Genomic DNA, 12,099 nt, shown 5'->3' on the forward strand with positions numbered 1-12,099 from the left:
AGGATAGTTGTCAAAAGACAAGCAGGCATAATATTCTTACATATGGGGGGGGATGCTACCAAGTGCACTGTCACTTTAAAGCTTTAGGCAGTGCCCATAGTGCAGGGGTGTCAAAGTCCCTCCTCGAGGGCCACAATCCAGTCGGGTTTTCAGGATTTCCCCAGTGAATATGCATGAGATCTATTTGCTTGCACTGCTTTCATTGTATGCTAATAGATCTCATGCATATTCATTGGGGAAATCCTGAAAATCCAACTGGATTGCGACCCTCGAAGAGGGACTTTGACACCCCTGCCATAGTGCATGCGTGACGGTGCCTTCCCGCCTGACGTCAGTTCGTGAGACCATCGGTTCTTTGTTTTCCATGGAACTGAGAAGCTGTATTTTCAGTTCTCTAACTTCTCAATGCCTTATTCTGCTACGTCCCTTCCAGATTCCATACGCTAGGTTCAGTCCCAACCCACAATCTGGGAATTGCAGAAATCCACAACTTTTCTGATAACTAGTAAACATATCCAGTTAAAATTTCTGCATGCAATCCTAACAGAAGTCTTTTGCAGTTGCTCTGCTTCTTTTTCTTTTCGCTTAGTTTGTTTCTTGGTGACTTTAGTGCCTTGAGACCCCTTCCCGGTAGTCCCCTGTCAGAGAAAAGGATGCAGTCCTGCAGTGCCAGAGTGCATCTTCACAGAGAAACTCTAGTGGATCTTTGGAGCCTGCCTGCTGTGTGCCATCCTTAGAGTACCTGGGGTTCCTTCCCTTGGGAGTCTGCTGGCTGGTGACTTTGTTACAGGTTTCAAACGCAGGCTGTGTGCGTCTGGAGGGAAACTTACCCAGGTTTCAAGGCACAGGCTGCCATGCCGATCACGTAGCAGAGGATCCGTGGGGGCGGAGATTTTAGTCGGTGTCTGGCAGGATGGCAGTCTGCATAGCTTCAATTTGGTGCTGTTTCTGAGGCAGAAAGTCCTTTTTCTCTACTCAGCTGCTTTTAAAAACGCTGATAGGCAAAGGCACTACAGAAATGTCAGTATCTCCATTATGTTCTATGGGAACTTCGTGGGTGGCTTATGAGGAGCTTTAATTTATATTTTTCACTGTTTCTGAGGGTAGGGTTCAGTTTGCTACTGCCCCTTTCCCCAAATCGCTATTTTTTATTTTTGCTTTTTGTTTATTTTTGGCGTGAATTTGTGACAGCAGCAATCTTGGATTTTAAAATCGATCTTTTTTTTTTAACTTTTATTTCTGCCTCAAAAACCCTTTGATTTGACTCAAAATTGTTTGAGATGGGCTCCCCCAGTCCCTAATCTGTTGAATGTGGACATTGATTGTGCTGGATTGGCAGTTGTGTACTGCGTGCTTTAGTACACGGGGAAGGGAGCTTCAGACTTCACCTCCTCTGAGTAATCTAGGACTGGGGAGCCAGCCTGGGTCCTTGCCTTTCAAAGAAAATCTCACCCAGAGGGCGTACTGGAATCTGACGCAGAATGCCTGCATTCCAAGTCTGGGAACTCTTTTGGTGTGATGCATGTACCTCAACAGAGCCCTACCATGGTTACGGAATGGGCCTTTTCATTGGATTTTATTCAGCTCTTCTGAACAGCATATCCTCAAACCCTGCTTGTTTGATGCAGCCAGCGGGCACGTCGAGGCTTTTTCGATCTGTTGTGAAGCTTCCTGTTCGGGAGCCCTCTCTGGCAGTGCCGGACCTCGATTGCAGGGGTTCCCATGCAGATTTTATGATTATTCTGTCTCCTGCCACTATATTTAATTTGGATCCAGCTGATGTTTTTGCTGAGTGGTCTCCTGAGCCCTGAGCATCCAGATTTGGGGTGCTGACCCTTCTGCGCATTTAAAGCAATTTTTTGTCCGCTCTTTACGGATGCTGTTCTGAAAGAGCTCCGTTTGGATTTTCTACCTTTCAATTCTCTGGCTTTGATCCTGGACCGTCCTGTGCTTTTTTTTCTATTCAGTCCACAGTTCCTTGGTCTGGTTTCAAAAAAATGTATCCCTGGAAAGCTCTTTCCGATCTGCTAAAGCTATGTCTATGCTTTATCCCTTGGATCCTATTTTTCAGTAGGTTTGAACAGGCTGAGGTACATTCCACCATGGCACAGGTTCTCCAGCGCGCAGCCCTCACTAGTGATAGAGGAGTGAGGTTTAAGGACTCTCAGGATCGCAAGGTGGATGTTATATTACATAACATTCTTTTCTAGCTACATCCTCAGGTAGCTGAGTGGCATGGCCACTTCCTTTATGGCGCATGCTTGTCATTCCGGTCTGCTCAGTGCATCCACTGAAGGTGCATGCCTGTCCTCCGCTGGTGATGGTTGGTGTGGCTTTGGTGCCAGGTGCCCTTTATGATCTCATTCCAGTTCTTAGTACATTCTCTGCTGGTGCAGTGTCTGAGTGCCGGATTCTTTGGATCTATCTTTAGATGAGGACGCCGGATCTCCTTAAGCAGACATCTTTTCAAGGGCCCGATTATTGTTGGTATAGGACTGGATGACCTCTACTCAGATGTTGCCGAACACCTCCCTCAGTGGCTTCCTGTGAACAAATTTCACTGGACGTTGGGCTATAGTTCTCTTTGTTCCTCCAACAGGTGTCGTCAGGGATACATCAGGACTACGTCCACGTTACAATTTTTTCCAGTTTCATGCATCCTCAGGTTCCTGAGCAGTGGCTGATCCTCACAACAACAAAAAAGAGTGCTGATGATGCCAGGGGTCAGGCATGGCTTCCTCATCTCAAAGGCTGTCTTCTCAGTTTTGTCAGGCGTGTACTCAACTTTCATCGGACACTTGTTAGTCCTCCTTTGCCCACCTCCAGCAGGTCGACCACACCAGAGTCTAGGGTCTGCAATACTCTTCAATGCCTCTTGGTCCTCGAGATGCTGGAACCTGTTCCAGAACACGAATGGGGGCTTAGGTGGATACGCCCTATACTTCCTCATGTCAGAAAGGCTCGGCGGATTGGAGACCCATTTTGAATATACATTCTGTCATCCGCTTCTTGTGAATTCCCTTTTTTCCAAATGGATAACGGAGTACACGGTAATAGCTGCTGTCTTTCCAGGGGAGTTTCTAGTGTTCTTGGCTCGCAAGAGGCTTACTTTCAGATTTCAAATCTGCGACAGCATTTCCAGTTTGCAGCTTTGCCCCTTGGCCTCGCGATGGCTCCCACACTTTTGTCAAAGTGATGATAGTTGCGGCGGCTTTCCGCCAGCAGGAGGTCCCAGTCCCCTTCCTGGGACAGCTCTGAACCTGGCTCCATCTCATTGAGTGTACGTAGGTGCAGTGGTGACAGTAGTGTCTCTGCTGCAGGCGTTGGCAAGTTCAGGAAGAAACACCTGGCGTTCTCCCAGTCCCTGGAGCTTCAGGGGCTTCTCTTCATCTCCAGACAGGGTCGTGTATTTCGTCTCAAGACAAGTAAACTGAACCTTCTTCCACAGATCAGACTTCTCCTGGACCATCCAGCTCTCTCAGCCTGGTTTTATCTGCAGGTTCTGGGGTCTTGGGCAGCCTCCTTGGAGGCGATCCCCTGGGCCAGAGCGCCCATGCACCCTTGACGGGAGTCCATCCTATTTCGGATGATCTCCATAGAGTTTTCCTCTTCAGATTCCGCTCCCCTTTTCAGAGCCAGCTAGCAGCAACTTAAGTGGGTGGCTTCATGGGGAAGCTCACGGCCAGGGCTGCCTTCTTTGGATTTCCGAGTTAATGACTCTTAGGACGGATGCCATCCTGTTGGGTTGCGGGCTCAATGCAGGGCTCGTGCTATTCAGGGGCAGTGGACTCTTGGTCCACAACATTGGTTGACTGATTGGAGCTTCAGGAAAAGTGACTGGCGCTACTCGTTCTCCATCCCTTTCAGAAAGGACCAGTGGTACAAGTTTCTTTGACACTACAGCGGTGGCATATGTATATTATGAGAGAGCTCTAGTGCTCTCCCTATTGGGCCAGAAAGATCATTAGCATTCCACTGGGTGGAAGCACATCTTCTGTCTTTCTCGGCGGCCCATTGGGCCGGAGTTGACCATGCTCAGGCAGATTTCCTCAGACGAAGGTTCCTGGACTCAGGAGCATGATCTCTCTCACAGGAGGCATTCCGTCTGATCTTACAAGAGCTGGGGTTAGCCCCAGAGGGTCTTGTTGACTTCGACAGAGATCTTGAAATCTGGGCACTTTTTTGGTCGACGTAAAGCAAGGAAGCTAGGGCCAGATGCCTTGGTTTGGCTCTAGCTTGCTCATGAGTTCCTGTATGATGTTCTCTCCGTGGCCTCTGGTTGATCAGGTCATCCGCCGGATAGCGAAGCATCCCGGCTTGGGGTTTCTAGTTGCTCCAGTTTGGCCTCGCCGCCCGTGGTATGTGGATCTCATATGTCTTCAGTGGGACAAGAAGTTCCAGCTCCCTCTTCATCAATATCTTCTCAATCAGGGACCGGTGCCCATGGCATTTTGGACTTACAGCATGGCTCTTGAGCGCTCAGCCTTGATGAAGCACAGTTATTTGGAGGTATTTATCTCGACTCTTTTGCACTCGAAGGAACCATCTACTATGGCTTATGCCAAAGCCTAGAAAGCTTTCCCTCAGTGGGGTGCTAGGGATCAGGTGGAGCCTGAGAAGGCTTCCATTTTGGTGGTCTTTCCTTTCCTTCAGAAGGGTTTAGACAAAGGTCTGGCAGTGGCCTCCCTGAAAGTTTGGGTTGTAGGCTTTTTGTGTTTTCGAGTGCGCAGATGTGTTAGTTTGTTTACTGCTCATCCTGATGCAACCAGGTTTATGAGGAGAGGCGCTTCGTCTTCTCCCTCCCTTGTGCCTTCCTTTAACTTCCTTAACATTGTTTTGTGTAGGGCCTTGGAGATGTCTCTTTTGAACCACTGAAGGACACTTTTTTCTGGTCGCCATAGTCTCAGCACGGTGTATTTTGGAGCTTTATGCTCTTTTGTGCAGGGAACCTTTTCTCCGTATTACGGATGAGGGTGTTTTCCTCCATACTGTTACCTACCTTCTTGTCGAAGGTGGTCTCAACTTTCCATGTCAACCAGGAGTTTAGGTTGCCTGTACAGTCGAACCTCGGTTTGCGAGTAACTCGGGTTTGCGAGTGTTTTGCAAGATGAGCAAAACATTTTCACAAAACTTGTCTCGCAAACCGAGTGTTGACTCGATTTGCGAGCACCCCCCCTCGTTCCAGAAGCATGCTCGTAAACCAGAATACTCGTATATCAAAGCGAGTTTCCCTATAGGAAATAATGGAAACTCGGCGAGAGGGAGAATTAGAAGGCCTTGAGCATGCGCAGATGCATGCTTAAGGCCCGGCAGAGGCAGGAAGTTCTTCAAGCGGCACCGGCATGTCCTGTGGGCTGCGTGCCGGTGCCAGATGGGGGGGTAAGTTTCCAGTTCGGGCGGGGGGTGCCAGTTCGCACGAGGGGGAGGGCCTTTGCGAGCGGGGAGAGAGCAGCGCCGCTGGCCTGGTGGGGGGTGGGAACGTATCAAGCGAGTTTCCATTATTTCCTATGGGGAAACTCGCTTTGATATACGAGTATTTTATGAGCATGCTTCTGGAACGAACTGTGCTCGTAAACCAAGGTTCCACTGTATATCATCCAACAGGTTAGAAACATAAAGATCAGATCTTGCATAAATTGGATTTCTGGAGGCTCTTGCTCCATTATTTGGAAAGGACTCGAGTTCAGGCTGTCTGATCACCTTTTAAAAAAAAAAAAATTCTAACTGTTGCACCTCATTGTGGTAGGCCAGCGGTCCAGGTCCTCGATTGCTCGAGGGATTTGAGTGGCTATTTCCACGACTTACATCATCCATAGCAAGCAGCCACTGATCTCGCTTAATGTACGTTCAACAAGAAGCATTGCTGCTTCATGGACGGAATCTTATGCAACTCATCCTGATGAACTTTGCAGGGTGGCTACTTGGTCATCTCTTCATACTTTTGCCCGGATTTACCAAGTGGTTGTGGCTGCATGTTCTGATGCTGTTTTTGGGACCTCGGGTTTGAGGGCAGGCTCTTCTGTCTCTCCCTAGCTCACGAGGCTTTGGTATGTCACCTAGCATATGGAATCCGGAAGGGACATAACAGAATGGAAGATTAGGTTTATACCTTTGATAAACTTCTTTCTGGTAGTTCCTGGAGGATTCCATATGACCTACCTTCTCTGTATTCACTTAGTCGTTTGGAGTAGCCTGCTCCTTTCTGCCTCAGTTACTCTCATTACAGGCTTGAAGATTTTCCAGCCAGTTGCCAGTTCCTCTGAGGAGTTTCTGTGAGTATGCACATCACCGAAGGCCTTTCTTGGGTGTCAGGTCAAAAGCACGCTGGGACAAAGGCGCGCCCAGACAATTGAGCGCAGCGCGGAGGTGCACGTCGCTCTAAATTACTGTTTTTAGGGCTCCGACGGGGGTGTGTGGGAGGGAACCCCCCCCCCACTTTACTTAATAGACATCGTGCCGCATTGTGGGGGCGGTGTGGGGGGTTGTAACCGCCCACATTTTACTGAAAACTGAACTTTTTCCCTGTTTTTAGGGAAAAAGTTCTGTTTACAGAAATGTGGAGGGTTACAACCCACCAAACCCCCCATAACGCCGGCGCGATGTCTATTAAGTAAACTGGGGGGGTTCCCCAACAAAACCCCCCGTCAGAGCCCCTAAAAACTGTAATTTTGTGCGGCGCGCGCTTTTGTCTTTTGCGCCATTGTCTATGAGCCCCTTTCTTGGGGTGCTCACTGCAGGTTAGTTCTACATTGTTCCTCAATGTGTTTCTGAGTTGTCTTTGTGCCTGTTTATTGCATGTTAATATTTTGCAGAGCAAACCAGTTCATGAATTACTTCTGTTGATGGGGATTCTCTCCCGTACCCCCTTGTCATGGATTTGTTGAGGTATGTTGCTTGGCTTTGGTACTTAACTGGATATGTTTACCAGCTCTCAGGCTAAGGGAGCATACTGTATGCTTAGAAAAGTTGTAGATTTCTGCAACACCCGGACTGTGAGTTGGGATTGAACACCTAGCGTATGGAATCCTCCAGGGACTAACAGAAAGAAGATTATCAAAGGTATAAACCTAATCTTCCGTTATGCTTTGCAAGGATGCCACTTCTTTGTTGCTTAAAATACTGAGGTGTGGGATCTGCACAGTATCCTTATAGAGCAAAGCACACTTCTGTAGTTTTCTATCATTACTTATGTTTAGTGAATTCATCCCACAAATCCTGAACTGATTTGGTGGGACTAGAAAATTAGCCCACATACATCATCAATGCATCATGAGCATGTTGCTCATTAAATTTCATTGTGCAGATAAGCGTAACAGTCACTGCTACTCTTTCAATAATTGTAGCTCAAACTTATAAAAAAACATGCACTCATGAGCACACGCTGTGGTAATTTTATGAAGTAATTTTCACACACGTGGCCACCTATTCACATGAAATGGTCTTATAAAATATCAACTGGTGTAAAACTATGTGTTTGAAATACAATAGAATCTCAGCTAACTGACATTCAATTAACTGGCACTCTCAACCAATTTGCAAAAAAATTGCCAGCAAAAAAAGTGTCTCCTTTGCTGCTCAGACAACCTCCAAAAAAAACCCCTCCCTCCAGTCCCCAAAGCAGCAGCGGCAGCCGATCCTGACAACCCCCCTTCCTCTCTTGGCCCCAAAGCTGCATCAGCAACCTATTCTGACAACCCCCCTCCCTCCCTTACTGAAGCAGTAGCAGCAGCCGGTGAACAGAAGAAGCGCCATAAACAAGTTGCTTCTGGCCAGCCCCAGCAGGGCCTTTCCTCTGCCACATCACTTCCGACGTGACAGAAGAAAGGCCCTGCTGAGCTAGCCAGAAGCAGCCTGTTTATGGCACTTCTATTCACCAGTTGTCGCATCTGCCTCGGTAATGGAGAGCGGGGATGTCAGGATTGACTGACATTGCTGCTTTGGACCTTGGAGGGAGGGAGGGTGGGTTGTCAGGACAGGCTCTGCTGCTTCCGGGGCTGAAGGGAGGGAGGGGTGTTGTCAGAAATGGCTGCCTGTTGCTAAAGTATTTTTTTTACAGTAGCTCAAGCAACCAGAAAAACAGTTATCCGGCATCCACCATGGGTGCGGCTAGCTGAGAGTCTAGTGTAATTGCAGTTACTTTGCCAGTAGATGTGTACAGGGATGGAGCATTTGTGTATATGTACCTAAAAATTGTAGACATAAACATTTATATAACTTAATATAGCATTTGTGCCCTCCAGCATCGTGGGTGTACAAACCTCTTTTACAGAGTCTGTTCCCTTGGGATAGTTCTGGATAGTTTGTGCTTCTTTGCTCCATATCTATCATCACTGGTTAAAAAGATCCTTTTTGTCTCTTCAGATGATTTGCTTACTCAGCTCCTTCCTGCATGCACTACTTCTGAACCACCTGTTGGCCTGTATTGTCAGTGAACTGTTGATTATCCCAGGACAAGCAGGCAGCATATTCTCTACATGTGGGTGATGTCACAGACGGAGCCCCCTAGCGGACATTTTCGCAAGCATACTTGCTTGAAGACCTTCAAGCTTGCGATTGGCTTGCGCATGCGCACTTACCCCTCCCGCCCTGTCTAGGGCATGCGTCTCCTCTGCGTGGCCTCAGTTCAGTGTTTTCCGCGGAGCCAGAAGCACTGCTCCCTTGCTACACGCGATCTCGTTGTCCCTCTTGCACTGTGGCTTTCTTTTTTGTTTTCGTTTTAAGTCGCTGTGCTCGCGTCTTTGTTATTTTCTTCGTGTATTTTCGACCGGGCCTCTGGTCTTGTTCTGGCCACTTAGCCTCACTGGGCCGCGGCCGTCTTTTTGCTTATGTCCTGGCCTCGCTCCGGGTTCAAAAACTGTACTAAGTGCAACTGGGTTATCTCCATCACCGATCCCCATCGTTAGTGTGTAGAGTGCCTGGGTGCAGAGCACCACGTTGAGTCGTGTCCGCGTTGTGCGACTTTGCAACCGCGTGCTCTTCGTCGGAGTGGCCAAGATTCTTCAACTGTTTGGCCCTATGGATCCGGCAGGACAGGCCTCGAGCTCAGTCTCGGCCCCGGTTTCGGGGACCTCGGCCTCGAAGTCCCCCTCGACCTCAAAGACCCCGGCCTCGGTTCCTCCTACTACCCCGGCCTCGGGTAAGTCTCCTCTTGCCTCCTTAGGTATGCCAGCAAAGAAGCCTACCTCGGAGTCCCATGCGAGTGCCGTCTTTTTTGACAATTTTGGTTTGAGCCTTCGGGCTCCCATCATGCTGGAGACTTCTCCCCTCCCTATCGGGGGGCGTCTCCAACATTTCTACGCACAGTGGGAAAGCCTTACCTCCGACAGTTGGGTGCTTTCCATCATCCGGGAGGGATACTCCCTTCACTTCAGTCACGTTCCCCCAGACCTTCCTCCACAAGAGTTTCCTTCGGGCAGGCAGATATTCTCGCAACCCTCCCACCTCCCTGTGGTTGGCTTCTTTGCTTGCTATCTGAATTGAGGCCACGCACAGGAGACGCATGCTCTAGACCGGGAGGGGCGCGCGCACATGCGCGGGCCAATCGCAATCTTGAAGGTCTTCAAGCAAGTCTGCTTGCGAAAACGTCCGCTAGGGGGCTCCGTCGGTGACGTCACCCACATGTAGAGAATATCTGCCTGCTGTCCCTGGATAACACCTGTTATGGTAAGTAACTGTGCTGTCTCTCTTAAATGTGAACCGCCTAGAACTAAATGGTATGACGGTATACAAGAATAAAGTTTATTATTATTATTATCTCTACTTCCAGAATTATCTGCATCTTTTTCAGAACACCAGCATGAAACTCTTATAAGGCATCTCTCCTGCCAGCGATTATTCAGGGGTTCAGAGCGGGGGGGGATCTGGCAGGAGAGATTAGGCATATTTCCTGCCGGCAATTGTTGCAGGAGGCTTTGGGGCTGTCCGGCAGAAGAGATTGGGTATCCCTCCTGCTGTAGTCTTCGTGGTGGGTGGGGGGAAGGGTTCCCGATTCTCTAACTGGCGCTTATGACAGATGCCGGTTAGAGAATTGTGCTGTTAGGCGAAGGACTGGTCCCTTCTATGCCTAAAAGTTCTTGGTTTGGGCGTTTGGGACTAGGCCATTCTTGGAAAAAAAAAAACCAATAACACATTTTGAATTTTTTTTGAGAACGGACATTCCCTTGCTGCCGACTTTGGGTGCCTAGCACCTTTGGCCAAAAAGGAATTTAGACGTGTTTTTTGTTTGTTATGCCCCTCCATGTGTTCAGACCATGCTTCGCCTTTGTTCCATGAGCAGCATTGCCTTCCTTTCTCTTGTAGAATAAAATTTAAAATACTGATTTTGTTTCGGGATTCCGCTCTACCTGAACTCTGTGGTGGTCTCCTGCTGCCCCCAGCATACTCTGAAATATTCCTAAGTGAATTTTCTGGTCATTTCTCCTCCTTCAAGAATTAAACTCCATAATTTACTTTTACTAGCTGTTTGAAATATGTTCCCATCTGATGAAGATTTCTGAACTCTACTTTTTATGTTGTGCCTCTGCTCTGATTTTTTTACATTTTAATTTATACTTTGAAACTGATATTTCTTTACTTTTATTTTCAAGGTAAAAGTTGGCCAAGTCTGTACAAATAATATTTACTGAACATTTATGTATGTATAGAAAGGTGCTTTTCATTGATTTCTCAGAATTTGCTAGGTGAACTAATTCAACTTTTCTTATGTTACTGAGTCTGATACTAGTATATTGTTAGAAGTTCTAAGCTCACATGATTTCATCTTCTGTTTGCATCCACCCCATGAATATGAAGAATGTGATATTTAATAAGCATGAGATTACTTGCCCTGTTTTATAGCTAAGGGCTCCTTTTACAAAGCCACGTTAGCGGTTTAACGCGCGTAATAGCGTGTGCTAATTCGCCGGCCGCACTACCATCTCCTCTTGAGCAGGTGGTAGTTTTTCGGCTAGCGCAGGGTTAGCGTGTGATAAAAAGTCACCATGCGATAAAGCTGCTAACGCGGCTTCATAAAAGGAGCCCTAAATTTTTTTTTTAATACCAGTTAGATCACATTTACCTTTTTTTATTCTTTTTTTTTTTCCTAAGGGGACCTGTTTCCAAATTGACATTCAAATTGTTCCTGGCTGTGCTGTGTGCTCTGATTGGTGCATTTTTGACATTCCCTGGCTTGCGACTAGCTCAGATGCACCTGGATGCCCTGAATTTAGCAACAGAAAAAATAACACAGTAAGGAAATTAAATACTGTTACAGCTGTGGAAATTTTCTTTCTTTATCCTTTGTAAAAAAATTACTATTTCTGCTAAGGATTATGGAAGTATCTTATATAGTAACACACAGGGCTCCTTTTACAAAGATGCGTTAGCGCCTTAACGCACGGAATAGCGCACGCTAGCCGCTACTGCCTCCTTTTAAGCAGGCGGTAATTTTTCAGCTAGCGCATGCTATAGCGCGCGCTAATCTTGTGTGTGCGCTAAAAACGCTAGCGTACCTTAGTAAAAGGAGCCCACAGTCTTTTTCACTTGGCAGATGTCTGTAAAGCAAACAGACTTCTGAAGAAGATGCTTCAAATTTGTTAACTCAGAATGTTGCATGTTTAAAATTCTCTCCAAAGGCATATGAGACAGTAACATTACAGGCATATAGCTGCATTGTGAAGTAATCTACGTTATGAGTCCCTTAATATGATTTAAAGGGCTCTGACGCTGGGCTGAGAACACAGAGCTAAGTTATCCTAAAGTACTTGGTAATGAGATGCAAAACATTCAGATATATGTGGAGCAGCTCATTACTGTGTACACAAGTCGTGTTATGGCCCTAAAATGATGGTAACAGCATATAATCATAAACCCACCTCTATTCTTCTGGTATCTCTAGAAGGACAGAGGAAAAGCCTCGGAATTAGGAGGGGTCTCGTACACCTCAGATATATTATTATCCCTCTCTTCAGTCACATGATTTCATCTTCTGTTTGCATCCACCCCATGAATCTGAAGAATGTGATGTTTAATAAGCATGAGATTACTTGTCCTGTTTTATAGCTAAGGGCTCCTTTTACGAAGCCGCGTTAGCGGTTTAATGCGCGTAATAGTGTGCGCTAA

The 12,099-nt window shown here is 47.2% G+C and overlaps 1 protein-coding gene across 1 annotated transcript in view; it reads left to right on the forward strand.

The window, feature by feature from the left end:
• TMEM161B (transmembrane protein 161B) overlaps positions 1-12,099 on the forward strand; it is a 189,556-nt gene that overhangs the window by 130,805 nt on the left and 46,652 nt on the right. The window contains exon 8 of the mRNA XM_033921743.1: positions 11,086-11,226. Within this exon, the coding sequence (XP_033777634.1) occupies positions 11,086-11,226 (141 nt within the window). The remainder of the gene's footprint in view (positions 1-11,085; positions 11,227-12,099) is intronic.

The sequence above is a fragment of the Geotrypetes seraphini genome, chromosome 1 (assembly GCF_902459505.1).
Source record: "Geotrypetes seraphini chromosome 1, aGeoSer1.1, whole genome shotgun sequence".
Lineage (NCBI taxonomy): Eukaryota > Metazoa > Chordata > Amphibia > Gymnophiona > Dermophiidae > Geotrypetes > Geotrypetes seraphini.